The sequence below is a fragment of the Perca fluviatilis genome, chromosome 22, assembly GCF_010015445.1.
Source record: "Perca fluviatilis chromosome 22, GENO_Pfluv_1.0, whole genome shotgun sequence".
Lineage (NCBI taxonomy): Eukaryota > Metazoa > Chordata > Actinopteri > Perciformes > Percidae > Perca > Perca fluviatilis.
The window spans coordinates 18,153,654-18,181,206 of NC_053133.1; the positions used below are offsets into that span (position 1 = coordinate 18,153,654).

A 27,553-nucleotide genomic window follows, 5' to 3' on the forward strand; every position below is an offset into this window, starting at 1 on the left:
ACCGGAAACAGTAAAGTTGGCTGTTCCCTGTGTTGTGTTGATTTCTAGAGAGAGGAGGGAAAGAAGACTTGACGTTTGGATTAACCTAATCTGCCTTTTCAGAGTTATTGTGCCCGTTTCACACCTTAATTCAAAAGCCAAAGGTAAACGATTCTAATTCTCAGATGAGTGTCCTGTAATATGAGCGATATCAAAAAGGACATGCGGATAGGAATACACCCCCCGTAAAGTTAGCCTCTCTTGAGTGCTTAGCTAGCTGCTCTGCTAGCTAGCTGCAGTGCTAACGTCAACAAAATCATGTTTCTCACAAACGTATGAATCAGTACTGCGACATATCATCAATAAATGTTTTGTTATGTGGTGTCTCCGTTGCTGCTTGGGGTCAGATAACGTGAACAGCAGCGTTTAGCTCTTGACAGCTGCTGAGTCATTAGCTAGCTAAGTTAACCGGCCAGCTAACTATTGTTGCAGCCAAGCTGAAGCTGTCAGCCGATACCTAGCTAGCTGAAGTTAACCTTCCGAGTTGTCGTTCAAAAGTGTCCCACATTTACGTTCGTGACTGTTTTATTTGGACATACAAATCACAAATGGCAAACGCAGGTATTTGCTGTTATGCTCAATTAGGCGAATTACTTGTAATTTTGTTTGTTTTTAAGTTTTATTTTACTGTTTTTCTTTTTCATTGCTCGTTCTTCTTACTTCTTGGTCTTATTTTGTTTTAACAATTTTACTCTTATGAAGCACATTGTGACTTTGTTCTATAAAAGGTGCTATATTAAATAAACTTTGTATTACTAATATTAAATTGGAGCCAAGTGAAGAGTCGTTAGGTCATTTTTGTTTCAGTTTTTGCTCCATTATAAGATAAGTACTTCAGTTTCATTTTCTCTTACAGAAATTCGTGGCAACCTCTAAATTAGTCAATGGGAAAAATCTAACAATGTTTAGCTTTGAGGGAGATTTCAAGACAAGACCCAAGGTATCACTTGGAGGAGCAAGTAAAAAGGTAAGTGTCTTGACTTTTTGCAGCGTCAAATTATTCGGTAAAAAATAGTCGCATTTCTCACATATCTGTGCTTAGCAATAATCACAAAGTATGTTATTGTTTAAAGTGTTTTCAGTTTCTCTTGTGTTGTTTTTCAGGAGGAGAAAGCCTCTCTGCTGCACCGTACTCAAGAAGAAAGAAGAAAAAGAGAGGTAGCTAACCAAGTTTGTGCAGTGCTTTGTTCACAAGCTAAAGCAGGTCTTAATGTTTTAATGTTTCTGTCTGTTATGTGTTTATTTGAAGGATCCATTGATGTTTCTACAATTAGAATTCAGTTTTACTTCCGCTGCATTGCACTACCAATTTAAGTGAAAATGCATGCAGTTCAAAAGAGTAAGGTCAAAGAAGATGTGTTCTAAAGTGTGTTCTTTTATTACTTAGGATGAAAGAAAACGACTGAAGAATGCCATTATCATTCAGTCCTACATACGTGGCTACCAGGACTTGAAACGACAGGTAAGTCTGAAAGAACTTTACAGACCTGTTTTTAAGATTTCATATATTACCTTCAGAATCAAATATTTAGTTCTGCATCAGAAATGTTAGCTGTATTATTAACCTATTGTTGTGGAGTAAAACAACAACTTCTGAAATAGAGTAAATCTAGGAACAAGGTATAGTTAGTGTATCTGGCTTCAGAAATCTAAATTGGGCCTCTGTTTGAATGCACATCTGTGTTGGCAAAGGGTGCTCAAACATCAAATCAGAAAGTCTGATGATAATTACTTGCTGTGGTTGATTTTTCAGTTATTTTAGTTTTGCAGCCTATGAATACAGTTTGCTTGACAATAAGGATTTACCAAATGTGTGGGACTAGTTAATTTGTCAGTCAATGTAAAAACATTTTTTTTATTTATCTTACTGTTTTTCACTAACTAAGTTATAATACACTTATTTTTGCTTCTCTGTTGTGCTTGGTCATATTAGATACCACTTAGTTAGGATGAGTAGATATGGTTAAAAGTACTGTTTGTCTTTTAATTGTGGAAGTGACATTTTGGAAAAAAAAGATTGATCTTTTACAATTTCATCAGCAAAGCAAGTTAAGTTTTTAAGTTAGTTCATTTGTCAGACCTCAGCAGCATGTTGCACCAGCTGTGTGTAAGTTCAAACTTAGCCTTTTAATGTAAATTACTACTAACTTGTAATTTATGCATTTCTAAAATAAAAGTGGTTGCACCACGGAGATAATTTACAACATAACTCTAAGTAACAACTAAATAGTTACACATATTAGGTAGATTCAAATCATAAAATGTCACAGAATTATACTGTTATGCTGTAAAATAGCAGTTTTTCTGCCACACAGAATATTTTTTCTCATTAATGTATGTCATTTTGCAACACAGTAATCCAGTAAAGACCTAATTTATTGCTATGATATTTCAATATCGATTTAGCTTACTACAATGTGCTAAAATGCCTAGTTGTTCATGCCAGCCAGAAAGCTAATGTGCACATTAACCATGACAATGGAACTCTATCTTTAATCATTGATTAGCCACTTTCCTTGGTTATGACTTTATGTCCAAACTAGTTAGGTTACTCCCCAGTAGTCATGGTGCCACAAATCTTAATAGGTAATTTAGTCACTAACTAACTAGTAGTTACAAGGCCTCTAGTGTCGACTTTACACCCTAACATAGAAGACAACTTTCTCTCGCCTGGTGCAAACAAGTGCTGATAGTTACCAGAAACACACACTCAGTGCTCATGATAAGACCGTGACCATAGCCTGTTAAGAGCAGATAAGTGACAAAATATCTGATGCCGATTACTGTCTTGGCTTGGTGGATAAAAATGGAAGCCAGACTTTGTCATGTTTTATAATAAAAGAGAGACAATACTTGTATCTGCTTAGTCATATAACATTTGGCTATGCTATCTTTTAAGACATGGTACTATTTTCTTGCCTGTTGAGCCATTGAAAATATTTACTCTGGCCTACTGGCCCAACTAGGCAATTTGATGAAATTCTAAAGGTTTAACCATTTGTTTACACACACTAAAACCTGTGGTAGGCAGTTTATTTTTGACGCTGTTGGGCAAAGATTCCATTATAATCTTTCAGCATATTGTAATTCAAGTGGTCTAAGAGAGAAACTAGACTTCTGCACCTCCTCATTGGCACTGTTTTTTTTAAGGCTTTAGAAAATATTTGACTTTTGCCAATCACAGATAATTTCAGAGAGAGCATTCCTTTTAGCTGTTCTGCAAATGCAGAACATGCACGTCCCTTCAGTGAAAGTTCTGCTAACCATGGCCAAATGCTCAGGGCTGCAGCTAATTAAAGGCTAAACTATAATCAGAGAGACTCTTTTGTCAACCATCTATAACCAGTACATAGAGGAACAGAATTATGTAAAAATTTAGTCCAGTTTATGTCCAGGGAGCGAACATTTGCTTTGAAAACAGTCCGGAGAGCTTGTCTGCTGGGGTTAGCCTTTAGCCTAGCACGAATATCGGTTTAATTTTGTTGTTGTTAATTTAGTTTCCTCTCACTAAGCCTTCGGTGTGTCCTTGTTTGGATGTTAGCACCCTGCTACGAGGATCAGAGGCTGAAAACGTCGCACTGCCTACTGCTGCCATCCAAATAAGGGAGACGCCGAAGGCGGTGGGAAAGAAAACGTAAACGCAGCAGACAAGCTGCTAGTTTAGCCTTCTGCTAAGATAGCTCATGGCTGCAGCTAATTCAACAGCATGTTTCTGTAGTTAGTAAGAGCCTCAAAGCACAGTATGTCATATCAAAGGGCTTTACAAAGAAAACAGGACGGTGTTTCTCATAGAATTGCTGCTATATAACGGCATCGGGATGAAATAGATGACTAGTTCCGGTGCATATGTCCATGCTCATCTGATGGGAGTGGCTGGAGGAGGTCTCACTGTAGTTCACATTCGGGCGTTTTTTGAAAACTGCCTACTGTAGCTTTACCTTTTCTGTAAACTTGTAATGTTTGTGATATTATTCAAACAAGTCTGTGCACACAAAGCATTTGCAACATGTGACCTTAGAACATTTTCTTCCAGTATGCCATCCAGAGGGCCAGATTTGACGAGTGTGTCAGCCAGACGCACGGAGGGGGAGCTCTGCATGTCTTGGACGGTCCTGGTCTCTGCCTCTTATCAAGACAACTCATATTTTTCTACAGACAGAGTGTGGACGCACATAAATTGGTGAGAATTTGATATGCCTTTGATGCTCTTCAATTACAAGCATATTGATTGTTTCCCAGATGCCATTATTGCCAGATGTCAAATGTAGATCTTACAAATTGTGTCTGTTTGTATGTTCAAGATATGGTTGTGCCAGAATCTGGTGAAACACAACGGTCAGTTTGTTAAGCTGTTGGTGGGCCCACAGAGACAGACATGTATGTTTCAGATCAAGAGGATTTTAGGCTTCTGCTGCAGGTACAGTACTTAAAAAATAAATAATGAATTCATATTTTTGGGTGCTGGATCATGCATAAATACCAAAGAAAGCTGCAGTTGTTGTTACTGTACCATCTCACGTGTCCCTGTTTATGTCTCCCTAGACTTCTACAGAACTGCAAGGATGACAGTTTAAATGTGACGGTTCCCATGCGGATGCTAGACATCTTTTCTTCAGAGAAAACCTATCTTCCTGTTATTCCAGATGCTAACTATGTAGCTTCGTTACTTGAGCAGATTTTGCACTATATGGTACAGACTGGTAAGTCAAATAAAATCAGAACTGACATTATTGTCTTGTCCATGATTTTTGCAAAATGTATTGTTGTTGAGTCTGCTGTCAGTTTTGTGGAGGATTCAAAAAGTCAGTATTGCAAACTTATTCCAGCGTGAACTGTAGCACTGACACAAATAAACCTTTTTAAGGCCTAATTGTCAAACATCAAGGGTTGTAAAGAGATGGTGAATGTGTGTCAATATAAATTGGTCTAAAATGTGTTGGATTATTTTTATCTGCACATGGGCAGTTCCTGCTCTGAGTGGCACCTGAGTCTTTACTCTGCTGTGCACAGGTCAAGTACATCTCATAGTGTTTACATTTTCCCAGAAGTATGACTCATTTCAAATACACTTTTGAAATTATTCATACTTGTCAACACAAAGCATCTTGTTTCATTTTTGGCACTATGTCAACTGCATTCCAATGTCTTAAAGCATAACTAACCATGCAAACTGGCTAACCCAACTTTTACATATAAAATATAAATAATTTTGCAGGTTATCCTTGCTTCTCCTTTTACATTCTCATTATATATAATACTTTATCTGATGCTGTTTTTAAGAGCAAGTTATATCTGGTGTATCACTGAGAAAAGCTCAAATGGCTGACTGTTGACTTTCTTTAATTCTTACTTCCACACTGCAAACAGGAACATTTACTGATTCTTATGTTTATGTAAAGTGTGTAATATATTAGTAGATGTTTTATAACATCATCACATATCACATATAACATTAACATCATCTTTGAATCTTAATTTCACTCTGTGCTTTCTCTTTAGGATACTACAGGTCGCTGTATATTCTTGTGAATCACAGGCTCCCTTCTAGTCTGGAGTACAGTGACTCTCCCTCTATCCCTATGGCAAGCACACTGTTGGAGCACATCCTCAAACCTCTGCACTTTAACTACTCCTCCTGCACAACTGGCGCAAGGTACAGCACCAGACTGAAGTAACTGTTAGATCAGGGATACAGATAGTGGCAGGAGCTTTCTTTTTGGCAGTGTGCAAAATTCAACTGCAGAATGTACATGCCAAGTTTAATTTCAATAGCCAAAATAAATTATGTATTTTTAAAGAAATATGACAAATTGGCATATTAAGTAGTAGACTATTATCTAAGGTATTCATTAGGGTCACCCTTACTTAGTTCTCCACTATAAACAAATTTTCCTTCTATTTAGCACTTGAGAGGTAATTTCAGAGGTTGCTGCTGCAGCAGTGGCTTACACAAAAAACATGAAGTTGCTAAAAAAATAAAAAGCTGATAAAACGGAATCAAACATGAACAGAACTAGCAGCAAATACTTTGAAAGATGGTACATCTTCTGCTAAAGTGTCCACGAGCAACAGACTTTTGGTTAGTTCCTGCACTGCTGACCTTGTTCTGTGACTTTTCTCTGGAGGACTAAAGAAAATTCCCTCTTATGACAATTAATAGTGTCACATAATAGGATGATAAGAATGTATTAATACATTCAAATGTAGTGATGTTTGCAGACCTACCAAATTGCTGCTTTTTGAGTACAGAAAAAAAGACAATGGCATGATAGCAGGAAAGGAAAGTCTTTGTCCCTTGTGAATTCTTTAAAAAAATCATCCATTAAACTGATAAGACAAACTCCAGCAGTTTTTTGTCCCCTCTAGTCAGTGGTGAAACAGTAATTGCTCTCGAGACCAATTTACAACAAGCCATAAAAGGCCCCTAGACTCGGTCGCTCGCCAGGGTGCAGAATATCAGGCTGTTTGCTCTCAGTTTCAGACATTCTTAATAACAAACGACAGGCAACTTCTTTTCTTCTTTGAAGAAAAGCAAGGCGGGAGTGAGAGAAACTTGTGTACACACTGACTCTAACAGCTAATTATCTGACTTGGCCCACCAGATGTGTGTGACTGGGCCACACAAAGCAGCTCTGTTTGGAGACACAATATTGGAGCACTCACGCTGCAGAAAGAGCAGGGTGATGTTAGAACACCCTACCATCTTAGCTTATATCTATATGAACATACAGTATTTTGATGCCTTTTTTTAATTTTATTTTTACATGTCATGGTACCCTTAGCATGCAATTCGTTAACTTGTCTAATGTCTGTTTGTCGTCTTACAGGCAGTTTGTATTTGCAGCCTTTACTGAGGAGTTTATCTCTGCACCGTTCACCGAGCAGATCTTTCATTTCTTTATCCCGGCACTGTCGGACATCCGTCTCTCGTTTCCATTCGAGGCCTTCTTGAGCTCCCTCCGGGCCACCATCGGCTCCTCCTCAGCAGCACAGAGCCGGGCACCGTGGGTGTTTTACTTTGTCCTCTCTGCAGGGGAGAACTGCTTAGGTGGGTGGCATAGTATAGAGGTGTGCACAAAGGCCAATGTTTGTACCGTACACTCTGTATATATGACTCATTTAAAGTATAAACTTTGATTTATAGAGATGAAGATATGATGGTGTAAACATTAATAGTGATGGGCGTGTGTTGGCAGGCTCACTGTCAGAGGAGGGTCTCCTGCTGTACCTCCGGGCTCTGCAGACACTACTGCCGCTGCTGCCCGTGTCAGAGAGCAGCAGCAGGCCTGAAGTTACCAGTGACTCAGAGGATGACGATGAGAGTGGCATCCATCCAACACCCAAGCAGGTATGATACATACACATGGACATATACCTACACACAAAATGGTAATGGTTTACCAAGATCAGGGGAAGAGCACTGGTAACCGTTACAATCAATTGATGTAAATGGAAATTTTTGTTATTAATCGACCAAATCCTTATGATAAACTAAACTGTGATTTTTACTTAATTTCTTTACTTTGTCACAAATACTTATTAATGTGCTGGTGCAGCATGACAATTTATCTTGTTTTTCCAGTCGTCTAACCCACATGTTTCCTTTTCTATCAGGATGACAGCAGAATCTCTGTGCAGCTGATCACAGAAGAGTGTGTCCACAAGCTGGACACTAAGCATCAGACTAACGCCCTGTTGAACCTGGTGTGGAGGGATTCGGCCAGCGAGGAGGTTTTCACCATGATGGCATCCATCTGTCACACACTCATGGTTCAGCATCGCCTCATGGTGCCAAAAGTCAGGTAAAAATACACAAATCTGATGGGTTTATTTTTTTAGGAAGAACCTGAAAGGCCTTACAGAACAACACAGGATCTTTTTAGTATGTCATTATTGCTTTATCATGCAAATGACAAGACAACTTTATAATGTATCTTCATCAAAAAAGGCAGAGATTGAAAGGCATTCTTCCTTAATTTCAATAAAACACTTTTGCTATTTTAAATATAGTAACTGTAACCAAGGTGCAACTCATCGCAGGGCTCCAGACTAACTTTTTTCACTAGGAGCACAGTGGCCCCCAACTGAAAATTTTAGGGGCACAACCAGAAAATTTAGGGGCACACACTGTAAATCAACATGCTAACCAAATATTCACATTTCTACTAATTTCCACTGTATTACTAATAAATACTTTGATAATAGATGCAGAAATTACAATGTGCCATTTCAAATTCAGTGTCACTTTTGAAGATGCAACATATAAGTTAAACTGACAGCCCCATCGCTGTCATGACAGTAAAAAAATATATATATATATTTTGTTTATTATTGTATTTGTATATTATTTTTTAGCCTGTTTTATTTTCATCATGACTGTTTTTAATTGCTCTTTAATGTTTCATGTAAAGCACTATGAATTGCCTTGTTGCTGAAAGGTGCTGTAGAAATAAAGTTGCCTTGCCTTACAGCCTCAGCCTGTCAGTCAGTCACCAGGGCATTGAAACCACTGTTGTGCCTGGCTGCTCGTCTCCGAGGAAGCGTAACATCAACAGCACCGCGACCGCTTTTGGCTCGTCATTAATATCATATCGCAGCAAACGCTGTCTGCGTGAAGTTATGAAAAACTGTAACCACACTTGAAACCGCTTTATCTGCATTTCCGCGACTCACTGTGACTTCAACAAAACTGCAGAGCCGACGTAGTTCGCATCGTCTGCAGCTCTGCGTGTGTGCGAGGGTGTGTGTTTGTATCAGAGCTCTGCTCTCTGTCAATTTTCAGAGAGGACAGATAAGCTTCCTTACGCGCTCTCAGGTACCAAAATTTCAACTTTTAACATGAAAAAAAGGGGGCAAATTTACTGGTTGCACATGTGCGACTGGATGTAAAATTCACTCGCACACTCTCAAATTTTGGTCGCAAAATGTGATCATTTGGTCGCAGTCTGGAGCCCTGCATCGTAAAGCAGGTGTTTCTGAATCAAAACATAACATGAAAACAAATGTAAAGCCTTTTTCATTGTTATTTCATATAACATTTTACACGTCTTGTCGAGATCAGCCTTGCGTTCAGAGAGCTTGTTTACACACTTACCTGATTGAGAGGAAAACTGTGTCTTTATGTGTTTCCGCGCTGTAAGCAGTAATGTAAATAACGGTGAAGTGAGGCAGGCAGTTATCAGTGGTCCGCACCCACTGGCATTTACAACCGGCAAAGGAATCAGGGATGTCAGGGAAGCTGTCAGTTCTGGATGAGGGCAATTACCCCTTCTCAGGTTGATTACATTAGGGCCAGGATGTCAGAGGTGGTGTGGGGGGGTGGATGGTGCATTTACTGACGGGGGGTGATCCAGACTGAGCCTCATGGATGGTCAACCTGCTCTAGTTAATTGTTAGTGAACCAGTGCTGCCAGTTGATGTAAATGTGTGGGTGGGGATGTAGATGTATTAAGATTCATATCACGTTTACAACACATCTTACTTCTTTTTAAGCCTTAACATACCCAAAACTAAAAGAATAAACATAAATTAGCTTCCTCAGTAATAAATAACTGGACATGTGATGCTAAAGTCCAATGGTCAACTAGTTATTTTGAAGCATTGCTTACAAATGGTTAAACAGAATTTAGAGGAATTTCAGTGTATAATATCGCCCATTCCCCTTAATTTTTTACGGCTTCCTCCTTCTCTTCGCTTTTACCATAAATCATGCCCTTCGTCTTCCATCATTATTGGATATCTGTACAAAATAATTAGCTCACTGAGAAAGATTAATCACTGCAGGAGTGGATGGGATAGCTTTACAAGAGTCTAAGGGGAGCAAATTGCATCCCTGCCTTGATTTACTGCTCTTACAGCAAAAAAAAGAGAGGCTGGTCAGTCGTCCAGCCAGCCCGGCACACTGCCTTTTTAATAAATATGTAAAATGTCTCATGAAATGATTTTCTTTTTAAAAGGACAACTTAAAAGCTGTACAATGATTCGGGACCAAAATTGATTTTTGATTGCTTTGCTAATTGTACTTAGCCCAGGTTTGTTCAAGTGGGTATGGTCTAATTTCATCTTAACTGTTTAGCGTTGGATATTTGGTGTAATTTCACTTTGATAGTTTGGTTTCACCCAATGTAGCACTCCATTGCTAACGGGGCTCGCTCTGATGAAAGTGAGCTTTGGTCCTTCATTTACTTTTGAATGGTTGCTGTGATTTTTGTGTTGTCGTGAGATAATGATGTTTATCATGTTAATACAGAAATCTGCAAAACAAATTTGTATTTAGGTGGAAACTCACTCATTTAGTCTATATGATATCAAATCTGACTCCAGCATGGCTGGGGTTTTTTTCTGCTGTTTTTTTTCTTCTGCCTAACACAGATTCTTTCATTACTGCAAAATGAAATGATCTGGGTATGATTCATCAAGCTGCTTATCACACACACACACACACACACACACACACACACACACACACACACACACACACACACACACACACACACACACACACACACACACACATGCAACCCCTTTTGATGTCTTGACTTTGTTTATTAGTGGTTCATTCCATGATTGAAATGGGGGTTTGGGTTCTCTCAGGCCGTAAATCAGCATGTCAGCTGGCATTTAGTGCTTTGTTTCCCATTTCAATCAAACACCCGCATCACTTGTTATGAGCCCACAGCACTACTCCATGCTTCTCTCCTGAGCCTTGTAGTACTGACAGATGGTGTGTGCTCGGCACAAACCATTTTTCAAGCTGTATTGTGGGTTGTCTGACACTCTGCTCCTAATGCTCATTTCCATTTGGGGAGTTTTGGTAGATTGAATGGTTGAATGGGATTTTGAACATTGACATTGAGATGAGAATATGCAGCAAATATAGGACTCACTTTTTCTCTCGTTGTACTTTCTTCTCTCTTTTTGTCGCTTAGATCTTTTTCTCGACTGACCTTTACTCCTCTCCTCTACTGAGAATACACCATGCTGTCCTATTAAATGCAAGCATCCTTATAGGTGTCAGCACTGTCAATCTTAAACAAGGGCCTATTATATACAAGGGCACTTTATTTTGCCTTTTAGCTTACTTACCACATTATTGTCACCTGTACTTACCCTCTGTGTGAAAAGCCATGCAATTTAGGACTACACACAAACACACACATACACTTGAACAAAGAGCAGCTTCACACCTTGGTGCCACAGGCCGTTCAGTGCAAAGCGACTATAGGGAGGTATGTGGGCCCTCCTCAGTGTTATCATGTAATTCACTGTGAGTGTGGAAGCATGCTGTCGCTGCAGGGTCACAGCGAGGGCCAGGCTTCCCCTCCTCCTCCGTCCTCCATTGTCTTGCTCCCCTGGCCATTAAGTTAAATGGGGCTCCAGCAGGAAACCAGAGGGCTGTTTATGACCTGAGCTGGGTACCCTCGCCAGCAACTAGTTTACTAATGGAAGGTGCCTCGCCTAAATAAAGCTTAATGGCTCATTTAATCTCTTTTCGGTCCTTACAAGGTATAAAATGGAAGAGAAAGGCCTAGAAAATTATATGAGGGAAATGTTTGTTAACAGTGTCATTTATTTTTTTCCCCTTTTACTTGTGTCCTTTGGTTAACAGGGCAAATTTAACAATCTCAACATAGCAGACAGATTGACGGAAAGTAATTTTACTGTTCTTCACACTGATTGTGTCATCTGATTGAAATATCTCTCATGTTGCCTTGTTGATAAGAGCTGCATACTTTATCAAAATAAATGTTTTAATAAAATGTGTCACTCTGCTTCTTTGTTCTCTCCAGACTTTTGTACAGTTTAGCTTTCAATGCACGTTTCCTGAGGCATCTTTGGTACCTGATAACTTCCATGACAACAAAAATGATCACTGGGTGAGCTAATTCAAATCTGATCATTGGCAAATGTACCATTGTGTACGTACAGTACGTGCCTCATACTTAGCCTCTTCCTTTCTGTCTGCTCCCTCAGCTCCATGGTGCCGCTGCTACAGCTAATCTCGCGAGGGTCTCCCATGTCGTTTGAGGACTCCAACCGCATCATTCCCCTCTTCTATCTCTTCAGCTCTCTCTTCTCCCACTCGCTTATTTCCGTGCACGACAGCGAGTTTTTCGGTCATGAACTGGAAGGTAGTAAACTTTTTCATCTGTTTTACCAGTTGTTTTGCACCCTTAAGCTTTTTATTCATAATATATATTTTTTTTGTTTTACAAATGAATACATTGTCAAAAAAATTAACCATTGCTGGATATAGTGTAAATGTCTTATTGGTGGACACATCTTACAGGAGCTGCTTATTCTGTACAATTTCCCTCATTTAGTGATTTTAGCAAAAAATAATATTGTCATTGTCGGTTGTTTCAGCAGTGAAACGCTGTCTTGCTACCATGTAAATGGGAAAATCAATATCTGTAAAAGACAATAAGTACATTCTCCCTCTCAACAGGTCAGACGCAGTCCTCCATGATGCCCTTCACGCTGTTAGAGCTGGTGACTCTGTCTCGCTGTCTGAGGGACGCGTGCCTGGGAATCATCAAGCTGGCCTACCCCGAGACCAAAACAGAGCACCGCGAAGAGTACATGGCTGCCTTCCGCAGTGTGGGTGTCAAGACAAACACTGCGGTTCAGCAGCGGATCCAGGCCGAGCAGAAACGCTGGGTACAGCTCTTCAAGGTAAGATGTATTAAGCTACCTGCACGTTACAGCTGAATGTGCAGTCTCTTTCATATTTGTCAAATAACTGATGTTTGGTAATCACACCTGGCATGCAACTGAATTTTTTTCTTCAGTCCAATCTTGACATTAAGTAAAAATAATGGATCCTTAGACTTTTGCATTTGTCAGCATTAAGTTGATGATAAAATAATCTTGTTTTTGCCCACAAATTGCTTACTTGATTTCTATTTGGGGAGTGCTGTCAAAACTGATGCAGTATTAAAGAAACAACAACACTCTACACTGTATCACTTTAAAACTTGGTTATCTCTTGTTCTCTTTGCTTTGTCTTTTAATTCAGCATGGGGATTATGGTGGGAGGGGTTGGGAGGCTGCACTGTCAATGTGTGTTTGCGCGCATACTCACACTTTGTCAATTCAAAAACACACAGAAGTCTGCTTAGTAGATGAAAACTGAAGTTGGAAGTTTTGAGTAGTGAGATGCACACAGAGAATTCTTCCTGTTCATTGAACCATTGTCTTAGCCTGACAAGCCAGACCCACATCAAGATGTTGGGTCTGGGAACTCACCATTGACAGGGCTCAATCCGAGGGGCGGGATAAATGGTTGTCTTTCAAATTCCCTCTGCACGTAATAGGATAGCGCTAGAACCAGGCAGAGCAACGAAGAAGGTAGCGAAGGTAGTTGATAGATTAAACTTTTGCCGTATCCGGTCGGCAAAACTCATTAACACATCTTCCTTTTTTAAGAATGATTTCAGTGCCGTTCTTTCCTCAAAGAAAAGCTTAACTCCGCGAGTCTTCCAGAAGACCGCTGTTCCCAGCAGCAGGAGCCATAAGCCCGCCCACCGACTCTATACACGATGTGATTGGCCTGACTAGAGTTTGGTTTTTCCAGCTCGCAAGTCAACGGAGAGTGCCTAGACCCCCCTGGCTGCAAATTAAATTTGCTGCCGCAAGGGTGCGTCTAGATTTCTAGGCTACCATTGTCTCATTCTTATGGCAAAAATGTACATGTAACATTTACAAAAAAAACTTCAGATTGATTCTGTTCATACCTAAGATCATAAATCATGAAATGTGACACATATGGGGTAATCCTTGTGTAGCCCCTCTGTGCATTCAGCGTATAGTGACCTAATGCGTTGTCTGTGTTAGTGGAAATCAAGCATGTATGCATGAGCAGGCAAAGACAAGGTGGAGCGCTGCCATGGAGGTCATCCATTGGTTATTTACCCAGAAGAAATGAGGCAGAAAACAGTATTAACTTCATTCTCTTCGGCTCTTTTTCCCATTCCACATCTTCCTTCCAATTTGCCCCTTTCCTTCCCTCCATTCTCTATCAAGGAAACGGTAATAAAGCATCTTTGTTTTTGGCTGTAAGTCTTTGACAGAAGGATTTAAAAGTTAACACTGGCGTTCTGTAAAAGGTGGCAAATACGCGAAGAGCACATCGGGAATTTTCATAAAAGATCTGCTCAAAGGCCTCTTGTCAGCTAAAACAACCCATTAAAGAAGTGGGGAGCAGGGGAAATGCATTTTCCAAATTGAACAGTGGGATTTACAGTCGGTTTAACGCTGCTGACCCCTAACACGCTAATGTTTGGTTCGTGTCATCAGCCGTCCCTCCCCATCTTTTATCACCTCCATTGTCGAGCTATCTATTTAATTGAAAGAAGTTAATTGAATGAAAATGATCAACTAAGCTTGTATTAATATTGCTAATGGAACTTTCTTCTTGGCTATGTTTGGAGAACGATGTCATGCCGGAGTTTGGGAAAGGCCCATTAAGGCTTGCACTTAACCTGATGGGCTAATTAAGGAATGCTTATTCATTCCCAGAGTCAAGGGGTAGGCCTGCTCCAAACCCATCGCCACGCGCCTTTTACAGCATTTTGCACTTGCCATTATTGCGGACACTGGTTGCCTCGCAGCGATTGGCCGCCATTGATTGTCGCTCTATGAAAATTACGTGCTTTAGAAAAGAACATTTCGATTGAAATAATCTAGCCTGGGTATTATATGGAAATGGACTGGCTGTAACTGTTATAGCAGACATAACAGCTCCCTTAATGAATCTCCATGCAATGACCTGCTGGAGGTTATATAGCGGATGTCTGACAGGACTACCCCCATTATGTCCAGTCGAAGGAGGCTGAAACCTAAAAGTTTGCCCGGTAAATGTGTTACTCTAAGGTTTTCAGTCCTAATCCTGGACCGAAATCCTGCTGGGAAAAGTTGATATTAATTTTTAATTGTGCCAGGTAGACATTGTTCAAAAAACGATTTATTTTTTGTAGAGAATGGATTTTCATTGATTATATCACAGATCTGCATATTTTAATAACTTTTCAAGCACATGCAAGTAATAGTTGAGACAAAAGCAAACGGATCACTTCAGAGTACAGATTGTCAGTGTAGCCTACATTAATGGTCACCTGAAATGGCTCTGTGCATGTTACAAAGTCACAACATAACTTCAAATTGAAATATTATTGTAATCCTGAGCCGTCGGCAGGCCAGTCAAGAGCCATGCTTGTGCTTGCAGTGCTGTGAACCAATGCTGCCTTGTCTTTTGCATTCTCTTTCTGATGGCTGATGTCAGCAGACCTCGCCAGTAATTAACAGGGCTGGACATTGAGGGAAGGCTCAGATCGTTTTTCTTTTATACTCCCCATAAATGGCGTACTAATGGCTGAATTCTCAAATTGCTTTTTTTCCCTCTCTAAGCGAAGGCACCTCATCCTGTTGAACAGCCTATACACAGAGAAACCTCTTTATCATCTGTGTTGTGTTTTCCACTCTGAAAAGTACTTAAAGTGTACATTTCTTAATCTTATAATGAAGTGGATTTTGTGGGGATATAATTGCCTGAGTTAGAGATGTTAATGTGATGTGTGTATGGGGGTGCCTGTCTGTCTGTGTGTGATCTACTACCCAGGTCATCACTAACTTGGTGAAGATGGTGAAAGCTCGCGACATTAGACGACCCTTCTGTCCAGCAGGTCACTGGCTTTCCGAGGAGGTCAACATCCGCGCAGATAAGGTACTTGACTGTCATAACAGCTGTTTAGGTTTTTTGTGTATTCATTGTTGGATGTGATATGTCAGATTTGAGCCTTTTTATGCCTTTTTATGTTCTCTTTTATGCGCATTAAAATATTTTTTTAAGCAGAGAAGTAAATGGTAAGAGAGGCAGGACAGACATCCACACACCACTTTGTATGATTGGTTGATTAATTATCCAGTTTAATAAATTAGTAATAATTATTTGCAATCTATATAGCACAAAGTTACAAAGGGATTCACAGAGATTAAACCATTTAAATAACCACAAACAATATTAATTAACAATCAGGAACAAAAGTTTATGAAAATAAGTTTTAGGGGTGTTTTAAAAGAAGGCTGCTGTTTTTTTTTTTTATCTAGGAGGATATTCAGAGCTTTGATGTCTTCTTTTCTCTCCAGGTCACCCAGTTGTACGTCCCTTCTGCGAGACATGTGTGGAGAACGCGAAGGATGGGCCGCATTGGACCACTTCAGTCAACACTTGATGGTAGTGTAATATGTTAACAGTTTTTTGTTGTTACAAATCCACTTTGATCTAAAAAGCAATAGCAAAAAAAAAATATAATGTTAGTTAAATGTGGGTCTTTGAGTAGCCCAATGGAATTTGAAAGAAAAAGTTTTGCTGTTAAGTCTGCAAACAAATATGGCAGGTAAAACATTTAAAAACCTTTTGAGACCTTTAGAAAAAAAAATGTAGGGCAATTTTCTGTGTCATAGAATATTCTATGCAGTATTTTAATCAGGTGTAACTTTAATAACCAACTTCATGGATGTCGTATAGGTATACAACACAGAGCTACTTCATTGGCAGTGAATACAATTTTTCGAATGATATACGGTAATGCTTGTTTCAGCTTGAAAAAGAGCTCAGGAAATCGTCCTAATTGCTGTCCGAAGTCACCTTCTCCATGTTTGCTTTTCCTATCCTATGGAGCTGTGCATTGATATTATTTCTCATATAAGCTAATAAGCTAGGAGTCATTTCCTTAGTTTCAATCTATAGTAAATGGAGGGAAGCAGTTAGGGTGCAAATTGAACTGTCCATCGATGTAGGACTAGAACATGATTCTCCCTAAACAAGTGCCCTAAAAAAAAGCCTTATAATGTAAAGATTTCTTTCACAGGAAGGGGGGGGAGAGATAAAACTCAGAAAAGTCATTAACCTTCTCTGTTAGATATATTACCACATTTTCTCCTCATTGACTCAATTAGGCACTCAGAGGAAAATACACTGACGCAGGCAGGGCTTCATCTGGCTCACTTTGAGCCATCCCAGGTTTCTGTGAAGTATGGTGTGAAAACAAGCTGATAACAATGTGTGTATGATCTGCCTAATCCCACTCACAGGCTGTATGGGATAAATTCAATTAGTGTGAAAGTACCTGATGAACTCAGCCACATCTGGTCCATGTGTTTGTCTGGCCTTTTCTCATTTCCTTAAATGGACAGGCCCATGGCTGATGAATGAGCAACTTATTGACCACTCAGAGGCCATATTTCTCCTCAAAGATGGAAACCTGATGGGAAAATGCAGATCAGATTGACTAATTGAGCAGAATAATTGAGCTGCAGTGGACGCAAACTGAGGAGGGTGAAGAGCGGTTTAGCTTTTGTGGCAATTTTTTGTGTTGGCTAAACAGTCTAAACCCAGAGTTTAATACAAAACAAACATCAGCTTAATGGATAGAGCCCGGCAGCTCACAGTTGGGTTAATTAAAACGGTGTAGGATGGATGGAAATGTCTTTAATGGCTGGCCTATAAACGGTGGACTAGGTCTTACTTACAGAGCTTAGCAGTGAGGAAGGTAATGATACTGTTAGATGAGTTTTACACGCAGAGGACACCTGATGTTGGGAAGTTTCTTCCAGATAAAGTTTCCCTGAGCAAAGCTTTTAATCCCTGTCAGATAAATTCCTGTCCACTTTTAGTTGGACCTGACCAGGAAGTCAAAATAACCTTCATATGTGTCAATGTCACTTAGTAATGATGAAGGCCCAGTAGCCAAGATAAACATGATATTTTCTTATTAAATAAAAAACAATCTATGATAGAACTATCATAAGATGTGAATGTCTAAATGTGTTTGGAAAAGTAATTACCACACTCAAAATATTGGACTACAATTTTGGGTGCTAGTTTTGATCAGTTTGATTTTCGTTCAACTTCAATTGACGTAAAAAAAAAATGGAGTGCAGTGAAGAGGACCAAATGTTTTGCCTCGTGAAAGTAAATTACATTTTTAGTCCTAAATACATTATGGTCTTTGCAATAATAAATCTTCAGATAGTTGTTAAAAGTTAACATAAAATAAAATTTATTTTCATTTTGCCTGTAAAATGTTTGGGTGGTAGACAAAGGGAGAAAGAGAATGACTGTTCAGGAAATGCTCTAACATGTTGATATTTTTTCTGTCTTTCTGCAGTTGGTTTAGAGCCGCCACAGCTTTCTGTGTCGGAAGAGAGACATCTGGCCATCCTCACAGAGCTCCCTTTCGTGGTTCCCTTCGAAGAGCGAGTCAAGGTGATGCACTGTTACCCATACACAACCACAAAAAAACATGTTTGTTTGGTGTATGAGGACTGAGTATTGCAGAGCTCTCCGAAGAATTGCATTGTTGCCGATAAGCATATTATCGACATTTTGTATATGCTAAAAATGCATGCAATTATCCATTTGACATCCTATTTTGGAAGGGAAACAGTGCTACAGTAGACCATAATGGTGCTGCATATTTTTTCCAATCGTATAAAAAGCTGTGAGACTAAACATGGGTAGTAAATTGATAAAAGCTATACAGTTTTATTATGAAGTATTTCATCTTATTTTGAAGTATTATGAACTATTATGTGTACTGTTTATACATTAGGGAAGCCATTTGGGTAACAATGATTAGTTCTGCCAGTATTATCCACAGGATGTTGGGCAAACTTCCAACTGATGTCTAGTCAGGTGTGTGGGTACATCTGTCATGTTAGTATATCATTACCAGCTAGTCGAGCTTACAGATAAGGTCCCTGTGATTTATTTGTGTCTAAAATTCGCCCCAGACACCTGCCTTGATTCTACTTATGATTGGTTGGTGGTGCCTTTCTTTTGGATAGAGGTAGTTTGTGTTAAGTGTATATGATCACCAGTCTTATGTTGCTTTTTGCTCGAAAGTACAAAAAAAGGCATAACATGCCAAAAAGCTGATCAAAGGATACATGTTATATAGTAGAATTAAATAAATTAATTAAAAACATTTACAACTGAAAGGATTTGTCACTGACCCTGCTACTGGGCTAACATCTGTCTTGTAGATCTTCCAGAGGTTAATCTATGCTGACAAACGGGACGTGCAGGGGGACGGGCCATTCCCTGATGGCATCAGTGTCACCATCAGACGCAACTACATCTATGAAGATGCCTACGATAAACTCTCTCCAGAAAACGGTACGGCTTGTATCACTTACAGTTTAAATAAAATAACCATTTTACATGTGCATTCTTCGTTATGTTAAATACTTTAGGCCAGCACACTTTGTGATATTATGTTTTATTTTCAAGATGACAAGTACAAGAGGAGAAGAAACACGGTGTAGCAGGTGTTGACAATGTTACTGAAGCTCTTGTTGTACTCTATAATATCATCATTTTGAGGATCAAGTTTCCAGTTAGCATTAAAGATGAAGGTTAGCTCTCTCCTTGTGCAGAATATTGAATTTCGGTAAAGCATAATTGTGGTTCCGATTATTATAATGGACCACATAAAAGCAGAATCAATTATTTTAAGTCACCTCTTTTGTGTTTGAATTTGAAAGGGCACTTCGGTGGGGACAATCTGATTAAAAAGAGTAGTAGGAGACCTGGGCTGAAGACATGATCTATATCATTTATGTGTCTATAAGTTATAGCTGCCTTGATTTATTACTGTACATTAATTATTCTGAAAGATGACCTCTTATAGAATTTGATTTGAATATTCTGCAGGTCAAAAAAGTGCTTTCTTGCAAAATGTTTGTTGAAAAAAACACAACAACACTAGATTTAAATGGTATTGGAATAATATTGTTATGTTTTTCCTCAATTTTCTCTATTTAAATGAATAATCAGGTCATTAATTGAAAACATTGGTTGTTGGTAATCTTTTATATTTATATTTAGCAGCAAATACAGCTAGCCCAAGTTTTAAAGAATATGTAATGGAGAACAAGGTGAGGCCTTGTAAGTGAACCTTCCCTAGATAAGTTAATACAATGGAGTTTAAAATTAAAGTACAGTAATACAATCAATCAACTGAATAGCATAGAGGCAGTGTTAGTAAAAAATTAGAGGGATCAAAGAATGAAATAGACATTTGCAGATACACCAAATTATGTTGATATTGTACATAGACAATATGTTCCACAGACTTCCTCCCAAAGAAAAGTGAAATTACAAATGGAGTGTGTTAAGCTTAAATGTTAAGCAAAAGTTTACAAGAAATTAATCTCATTGGCCCATTGCCCAGATTTAAATTATTTTATAATTAGTTATACTATGCTACAGCCGTAACTTGCAAATAGTATTAGAAATTAGGAGTCTGTTGATAAAACCTGAAGTTATATTTCACAGGGATTTACAGGAGATTAATAGCGTGGGAAAACCCTGACTAACTTCCGGCAAATTTGAGATTTGCTCTGCAAGTCCGTCTGGCCAAGAGCCCATTCAAACCCATTTCCAATTTTTCCAAATCAAGTCACCAATCACAACCGTTGAGGTGGGCTTTACACGATGACGATAGCGCAGCGACGGTGAGCAGCTTTTTGTTTACATTCAACATGACGGTCACTGAAGCGCAGCAACCCGTTGATGCCACTGTCGCTGCTATGCCACCCGGATCGTTGGTCTGATTGGTTGAAGGACTATCCAATTGCGCCCAGAGGCATTTGAGTGGCGTTCGTTGGTGACACCCCTTTGGAAATGGGCTGTGAATGAAGCTTGCCCAGACCCACTCTCACTTACAACTGAGAAGGGTCTGGTGTCAACCAGGCTAGGAGATTAAGCCCCCTACATTACTTGTGTTTTCCATAAAACAAAACAAAAAAAGATTTTTCCTAATTAATTTCATATCAGAGACCCATTTAAATAAGTAGCTTTAAGGCGTCAAGTCATTCTGAATTATTGTTAAAACCTAATATGAACCTGACATTTGTGTCCAAACCTGTAACATTTGAGGATGGGATTAGAATCACTATAAACTATGAATGTTACCATCAACTATTCGAAATTGCAGATACCGTCAGATTAGACTGTTCGACTTGATTCTCCTGGTGGAAAATCTTTAAAAATAATGTAAAATAAAGTGAATTACTGAGGTCTTGGCCCCATTTATCAGAGTGAAGATACAGTTCATCAGGACCAATAACTTATGTTTTGTTTGTCTCTTGTTTCTTTTGTACCTTAATAAATTCCTCCTTATGCTCTGTGTCCTTATGTTAGAACCGGACCTGAAGAAAAGGATTAGAGTCCATCTGCTGAATGCTCACGGTCTGGATGAGGCCGGCATTGACGGTGGCGGCATCTTTCGCGAGTTCCTCAATGAGCTCCTCAAGTCGGGCTTCAATCCCAACCAGGGCTTCTTCAAGACGACCAACGAGAGCCTGCTGTACCCCAACCCTGCTGCAGAGATGCTGATCGGAGACTCCTTTACGAGGCATTACTATTTTCTAGGCAGGATCCTTGGAAAGGTGAGCCTCCAGAGTAAAATCTAATAATGATGATGATGTTAGATATTTCCATGTCCTTTTAAAAAAACTTTAAAATTCTTTAAACAAGGAGGAATGTCCAAAGATATTAAAGCTGTTGGTAAAAGTATCGAGGAAATACTAAGATTTAGTCACAGACTGCCTTGATTTGGTGGTCAATACATCAGTTAAGATCAATAGCAGTCAGTGTCAAGGCTGCCCTCGCTGCATGTATACATTTAAGGGTTGTTTTGGTGTTTGTTCTAGAAACTGATGATGCTTGGAGAAATTGCCGTCATTTGTTTCTTGGGGTTAGAACTTTAACCTGGCGCTCGTGCGAGCTTTAGTTTTGTTAATTAGCCCTGTGCATAATCTGTTGACGGCATTGTTTTTCTGTCGCTTCCTTCCTCTGATGGCACTATTTATTAGAGCCTAATGTATCTAAATCATCCTTAATGCATGTGGTAGTGATTGTTTATCAAGATGCCTTCCTCGTGGGGGGGCTATCATCTCAACCCGGAGAAGAATTACCTCATGACAAGCGGTCGCCTCTCAATTAGGGCTTCCATTAGCCGATGATTCCTACCTCTTGTTTGTGTAGTGATTGCATTTGGCTGGCACTAAATCAGTGAGCCCACACAGACGGGACATAAATAAGCGTTCAAAGCATGTGGTAATAGCATTTTGATCTGTTTTACAGTCAGGAACATCCAGGTCGCTTCTCTCTTGCTCGGTCCGAGATGGTCCGGTCCACTTATCAGAGCATCGTAACTCTTCCTCCTCCTGCTCCTCTTCTTTTTATTCTTCTTCTCTGTATTCTTCACAAGTGGGAAATGATCAATCAGCAGCTAGAAGCTCTCCGCCCCCACTCCCTCGATATTGTACTCCCAATAGCTAATGCTTCAGGCAATTAGGCGAGGGGAAATTAATTTGAATTTGACTTTCAATTAACCCTACCTTAAGTTCCTCTTTCTCCATAAAAATGGACGTTTGAGTGGCCATTTGAGAGGCGTATTGATATTTGTTTAGTGCCGTTATTGCCGGGATAAAAGGCAACCGTTTATATAGATTGGGATTGCATCACCACGGCTGCAGTGTGCACTGTGCACATTGCGGCTCAAAGGACACGGGAGATTAATATTGTTAATTAATGTCCGAGGCGTGCCATTGTTGTGGAGGTGATGTATTACAGGCAGGAGTGGCTTGTCTAGGGTACTCACTGAAATGGGATTGAACATCAGAATAGAGGCTGGCCATCATCCTTCTTCCTCACTTGTCCACCCATCTGACAAGCTGAAAGATTTAAGCCACAAATGGTGAAACCTGAAAACAGGTTTCTTTGGTTTTGTGGTTCTATCCTTCCAGGCTTTAGACTGAAGAGTTAATTTAATCTTGATGGGAGTGTTTGCTGACATGGTTTTTGTCAAAATCACATTTCTCATTATGTAATAGACCTACAGGAGGTTCTCTTTGTGCCTCATTTGTCTCTCATTACTACAAAACCTCCAACCTCATCAGCAGTGGCCTCTCCACTCCGTAAACTGTGAGCGTGATGAAAGTTTCATCCTCCCGCCTTAACCTACTAGACTTACCCACCAGTCTCCTCTCCCTGAACTCCAGCGACTGATAGTTCCCGTTAGAGGTGTGTGAGGTTTGCCCCCCTTATTAATAGAGATGCGTTTGAAAGGCATTATAATTTTATTGATTCTTAATGTTGTAAATTAAGGAATGTATTTGGCAGCTAACAGAATGCACCTGCTATGTTGTTGGCATTTATTCCACCTGATGGTGCCGCGATCTGCTTTAATTGCGTTGCCACTGCACTCACTTATATTAAAAGGCCTGGGCCATAATAATTAATTCTTTCCAGCCCAAGTCATTTTGGCACAATTTCTGGCAATAAACACCCATAAATAAAGTAAGTGGCATTGAAAAAATAAGGCTACAGGTTTTTTTCCATATACTTATTGCTGCCTCTTCCCGGCATAAGTGTTATTGATAGGTTTCAAGGGGCCACGCGGCGCATATGGTCTGAAATGAGCGCCGGCCACGAGAGAAATACTAAGTGGATTATTTTGCATAAAAAATAGACAATGTTTGAAGTTGTGCAATTAACCTGTGTTTAGAAAATAGCTGTGATTTATGCGTGCATGTGTGTTTAAGATGCATGCATTATGGAAATCCTCTAGATTTATAATCCATTTAGCTGATGCGGTCAGGGTTTTTAGCACTATCATTTATAAAGACCTGTATATTTTAATGCCTCCAACGGGTTCTTTTTCGGACTATTCCAGTACATTAGCTTTGGGTTTTATGAGTCACCTGCCCAGCTGTGGTTCTTAATGGCATTTCAGGTCAAGGTGAGAATTGGCATTTATAAAGTTTGAGGCGGGTGAAAGAGAAGCCTGTGTGTTTTAGATAGATTGTGTTCTGTGTTTTGCTCTCAGTCACTCTGATGTGACCAGATTTACTATCTTATCACTTGATTTTTTGATATAAGAGTAGTAGGCAAATTTAATGTATAATGTATGTTGTAATCAGATTTTTGAATATGTACTTAGTAGTGTTATGCCTGCCACTTGATGCAGGCTGCAGTCCATTTAGTTATCTCGGTTATCTAATCATCATGTTTTATTCAGTGACACCCAAGCAATAAACAATTGCTGTGTTTAATGCTCAGAGCATTTCCTCAATTGTACTGATTGACTGATGTTTGTGGGGGAATTTACAAGAATGAAGTGTATCCTTGTCCTGCAGTTAACAGCCACACTTTTCTACAGGCGCTGTATGAGAACATGCTGGTGGAGTTGCCCTTTGCCAGTTTCTTCCTGTCCAAACTTTTGGGGACCAGTGCGGAAGTAGACATCCACCACCTGGCATCGTTGGACCCGGAGATGTACCGCAATCTCCTCTTCCTTAAGAGCTATGAGGGTGACGTGGAGGAGCTGGGCCTCAACTTCACTGTGGTCAACAACGATCTGGGAGAGGCTCAGGTGACTGGGGTTGGGGACAGGGTGGGATGGAGTCGGATAAATGTTGTTTTTGTTTCCATCTCTATTTGTACCCCGGTCAGTACCTCTCATTCAGCCGTCTTTCCTTCCTCCTGTTTGGTTCCTCTTTGTTGCGTTAATAATTAATTTCCCTCATGATGTGCCACTTTTCAGCTCTGAGAGAGATAAAGCACGTTGCCACTGTCGCCCTAAGCTCTGCTGCAGTGTAGGGAACACAGCAGCTCTGTTGACCATTCCACCTGCCTTTCCCCCCAGAAATTATCTTGGAACACGCCTGACAGAAGCAACTAGCTGCTCTTAAGCACGTCCCCTCCAAAGCTCAAGGCTGCGGAGACGAGCCGCCACCAGCACTTTGAGTCACCTGGGCCCAGACCTGCACTCTACCCAGAGCCCCTGTTTGCTCAGGGCCTTAACGCGTCTTATTAGCTCTTCTCAAACAACACCTGAAATGGTCGAGTTACAATGTAGCCCTCCTGGTTGCAAATAGGGCATCGCAAACACGATAGGGAAAACAATTTGTGAAAGATTAGGCACACACCCGGGAGCAGTCTGCCCTGCATTTGCCCTCGTGAGATAGCCAATGCAAGCAAGATAAGGACAGTAATTCTCTTACATTAGCACATAATCAGAATCCACTGTGGGGGAGAAAAAAGGAAAATGATTACCTGTCAGAGGACCACATGCTGTATGCAGCATTCAGGGGATGGACAGAATAAAAGGGACACCTTACTTTATAATGCAATCTCGCTGCACTAAATACCTTTGTGAAGCTTATCAATCAGTTTTTGTTAAGACTGCGTCAGAGAGGTGCTGATTCACGTCTATTGTAAATTGTGACTGCAGTTTGTGCTATTGTTAAACAAATATCATGTTAAGTTTCTCTCAGTCAGTTTTTGTGACAGTCTATGTATAGCCTTGCATTGCCAGGTCTGGATAATCCACATAGCATTCAATCACAATCGTCTTGGGCAGCACTAAGCCCCGGACACAATGACGGTGCCTCTGCAAAATAGCCTTGGGAAGGAACTTGTTTTGGTGGAATGTGTTCGTTGAGAAGTTGTTTTCAGTTGTGCAAGAGAAAACTCTGATTCAACAGATAGTCTATCTAGCTGTCTGGATTTACCCTGCAGAGATCTGAGGAGCAGTTAACCATTGTCCTCATAAATTGACTGGAGTTTAGAATGCCAACACAAAGAAAGCAGAAGGTGAGGGACATCCGGCCTAAAAAGAAAAAAAAAAAAAAAAAGACATCCGGCAGAATTTCCGGCGAACAATCCCTGAAGTGCAGATGCAGTGTTCCTGTTTGGATTTTTTAAAATTTTTTTTTTTTTTTTTTTCCCTTTTGATGAAAATAAAAATGGCAATGTTTTGATCCTACTGGGTCTTCTTCATCAGGCCTGAATAAAGTTTTATCCCATGTATGAACACCCTCCAGTTCTTAGGAACTTGCACCTTTCCCCATTGTATAATGTTGCCATTTTTCTGCTCAAGTCAGGGAGTAACTATTTAGCCTGTTTTCACCCCAGTAAGCTGCTTCATGCTGCTTTGAAAACTAAAATAAAATAAAAATTGAGATGACGGATCTCTACATCTGTATTGGGATTTATAGGAGGGGGTCAATGTAAAAATAAAAACATGAAAAGTGAATTTGTTCCTATAGTTACTAACTCACAGTTGTAGAAGTAAGTCATTAAGATTAAATCATACATAATGCAGGAAAACTGCATTGGAAGAAGATGAACATTCACATTATTTTGTCCCCCTGTGGCTGCTATGATGTCGTCATGCACCCTGCTTTATGAACAGAGATGAGCACATCCTATCAAGTGCTAACTGCTCTATAGCTAATGAAAAGAGAACTTGAGGCCAAATTGTATTGGACCAGATGTTCATTGGATGTGCTATATTTAGAAACACTGAAATGCACTTAACCACACTCACATTGAGCCATACCTTTAATCAGAGTGCTGTTGGAAAACATTTTAATTACCTTTCTGTGATTAAATTAAATCCACCTGGCACAATTAAAGCACTTTCTTTGTTTGTTGGTCATCTGGCAGGCTCAATGATATGCATAATATGATCTGCATAATGAAGTATGCGGTATGGGTACCTAATAGTAATATTACTCAGCTACTATCAGAATATGTCATATACAAGGACAATACAAGTAAGATGTACAAAAAAAGTGAAATACTGGAACTAAAACTGTGAGGAAACTGTAAATGCGTGGTGCCTTTTTGACCTTCAGGTGGTTGAGCTGAAGCTAGGAGGCAAAGACATTCCTGTGACCACAGCAAACCGGATAGCCTACATCCATTTGGTGGCTGACTACAGACTGAACAAGCAGATTCGGCCTCACTGCCTGGCCTTCAGACAGGGCCTGGCCAATGTGGTCAACCTGGAGTGGCTGCGCATGTTTGACCAGCAGGAGATCCAGGTACACTGCACACGATGAGCACAACTGTCTATCAACCTGCAACATATTTATAATTTACAGAAACTTAAAATGTATGTTTTTTCACAATTTTTTAATAGGTGCTGATATCTGGGGCTCATGTGCCAATTTGTCTGGATGACCTTAAAAATTTCACAAACTACTCAGGTAGGAGCTGATGTTAACAAATATTTTTGCTGGCGTATCAACTTCCTGTGGTGCCTATAGATATAATTGTCTCTTTCAGTCAAATTAAAAATATATTTATTTGTTTATGACTTTTTCAAACAAATTAAAGTTTTGAATGAATCCCAGGAGACATGCTATATGTTATATATGTTATGTGACCCAGATATGCGAGTACACAGCCTCTGTAGTAAACCACGCCTCTTTATTATCGTGAAACATAGAACATTACTGTCATAGAACATTTATCCCAATCAATAAAAAAACAAAGCATTAATCATTAACAAAAAACATAGTGTTCAATTTCTCTGGTTTAAGTCAGCTACAGCCCAGGATGTTTGGAGTTGCTATGGCAACAAGTGACAGCTGCCGTTAGCATTGCGTTGGCTCAACGGTCCGAATTACAATTTTGCACATCTAAACAAAA

At 39.7% G+C, this 27,553-nt stretch overlaps 1 protein-coding gene across 1 annotated transcript in view; it reads left to right on the plus strand.

Annotated features, from left to right (window-relative positions):
• Window positions 1-27,553, plus strand: part of ube3c (ubiquitin protein ligase E3C) — a 32,097-nt gene continuing 4,544 nt past the window's right edge. Inside the window, exons 1-22 of the mRNA XM_039790193.1 lie at window positions 1-143; window positions 896-1,006; window positions 1,144-1,197; window positions 1,427-1,501; window positions 4,073-4,219; window positions 4,341-4,456; window positions 4,582-4,739; window positions 5,539-5,692; window positions 6,867-7,087; window positions 7,236-7,387; window positions 7,654-7,841; window positions 11,829-11,915; window positions 12,013-12,170; window positions 12,488-12,714; window positions 15,659-15,763; window positions 16,186-16,273; window positions 18,210-18,307; window positions 19,087-19,219; window positions 21,248-21,495; window positions 24,273-24,485; window positions 26,755-26,943; window positions 27,042-27,108. Coding sequence (XP_039646127.1) covers window positions 941-1,006; window positions 1,144-1,197; window positions 1,427-1,501; window positions 4,073-4,219; window positions 4,341-4,456; window positions 4,582-4,739; window positions 5,539-5,692; window positions 6,867-7,087; window positions 7,236-7,387; window positions 7,654-7,841; window positions 11,829-11,915; window positions 12,013-12,170; window positions 12,488-12,714; window positions 15,659-15,763; window positions 16,186-16,273; window positions 18,210-18,307; window positions 19,087-19,219; window positions 21,248-21,495; window positions 24,273-24,485; window positions 26,755-26,943; window positions 27,042-27,108 — 2,944 coding nt within the window. The 5' untranslated portion in view covers window positions 1-143; window positions 896-940. The remainder of the gene's footprint in view (window positions 144-895; window positions 1,007-1,143; window positions 1,198-1,426; window positions 1,502-4,072; window positions 4,220-4,340; window positions 4,457-4,581; window positions 4,740-5,538; window positions 5,693-6,866; window positions 7,088-7,235; window positions 7,388-7,653; window positions 7,842-11,828; window positions 11,916-12,012; window positions 12,171-12,487; window positions 12,715-15,658; window positions 15,764-16,185; window positions 16,274-18,209; window positions 18,308-19,086; window positions 19,220-21,247; window positions 21,496-24,272; window positions 24,486-26,754; window positions 26,944-27,041; window positions 27,109-27,553) is intronic.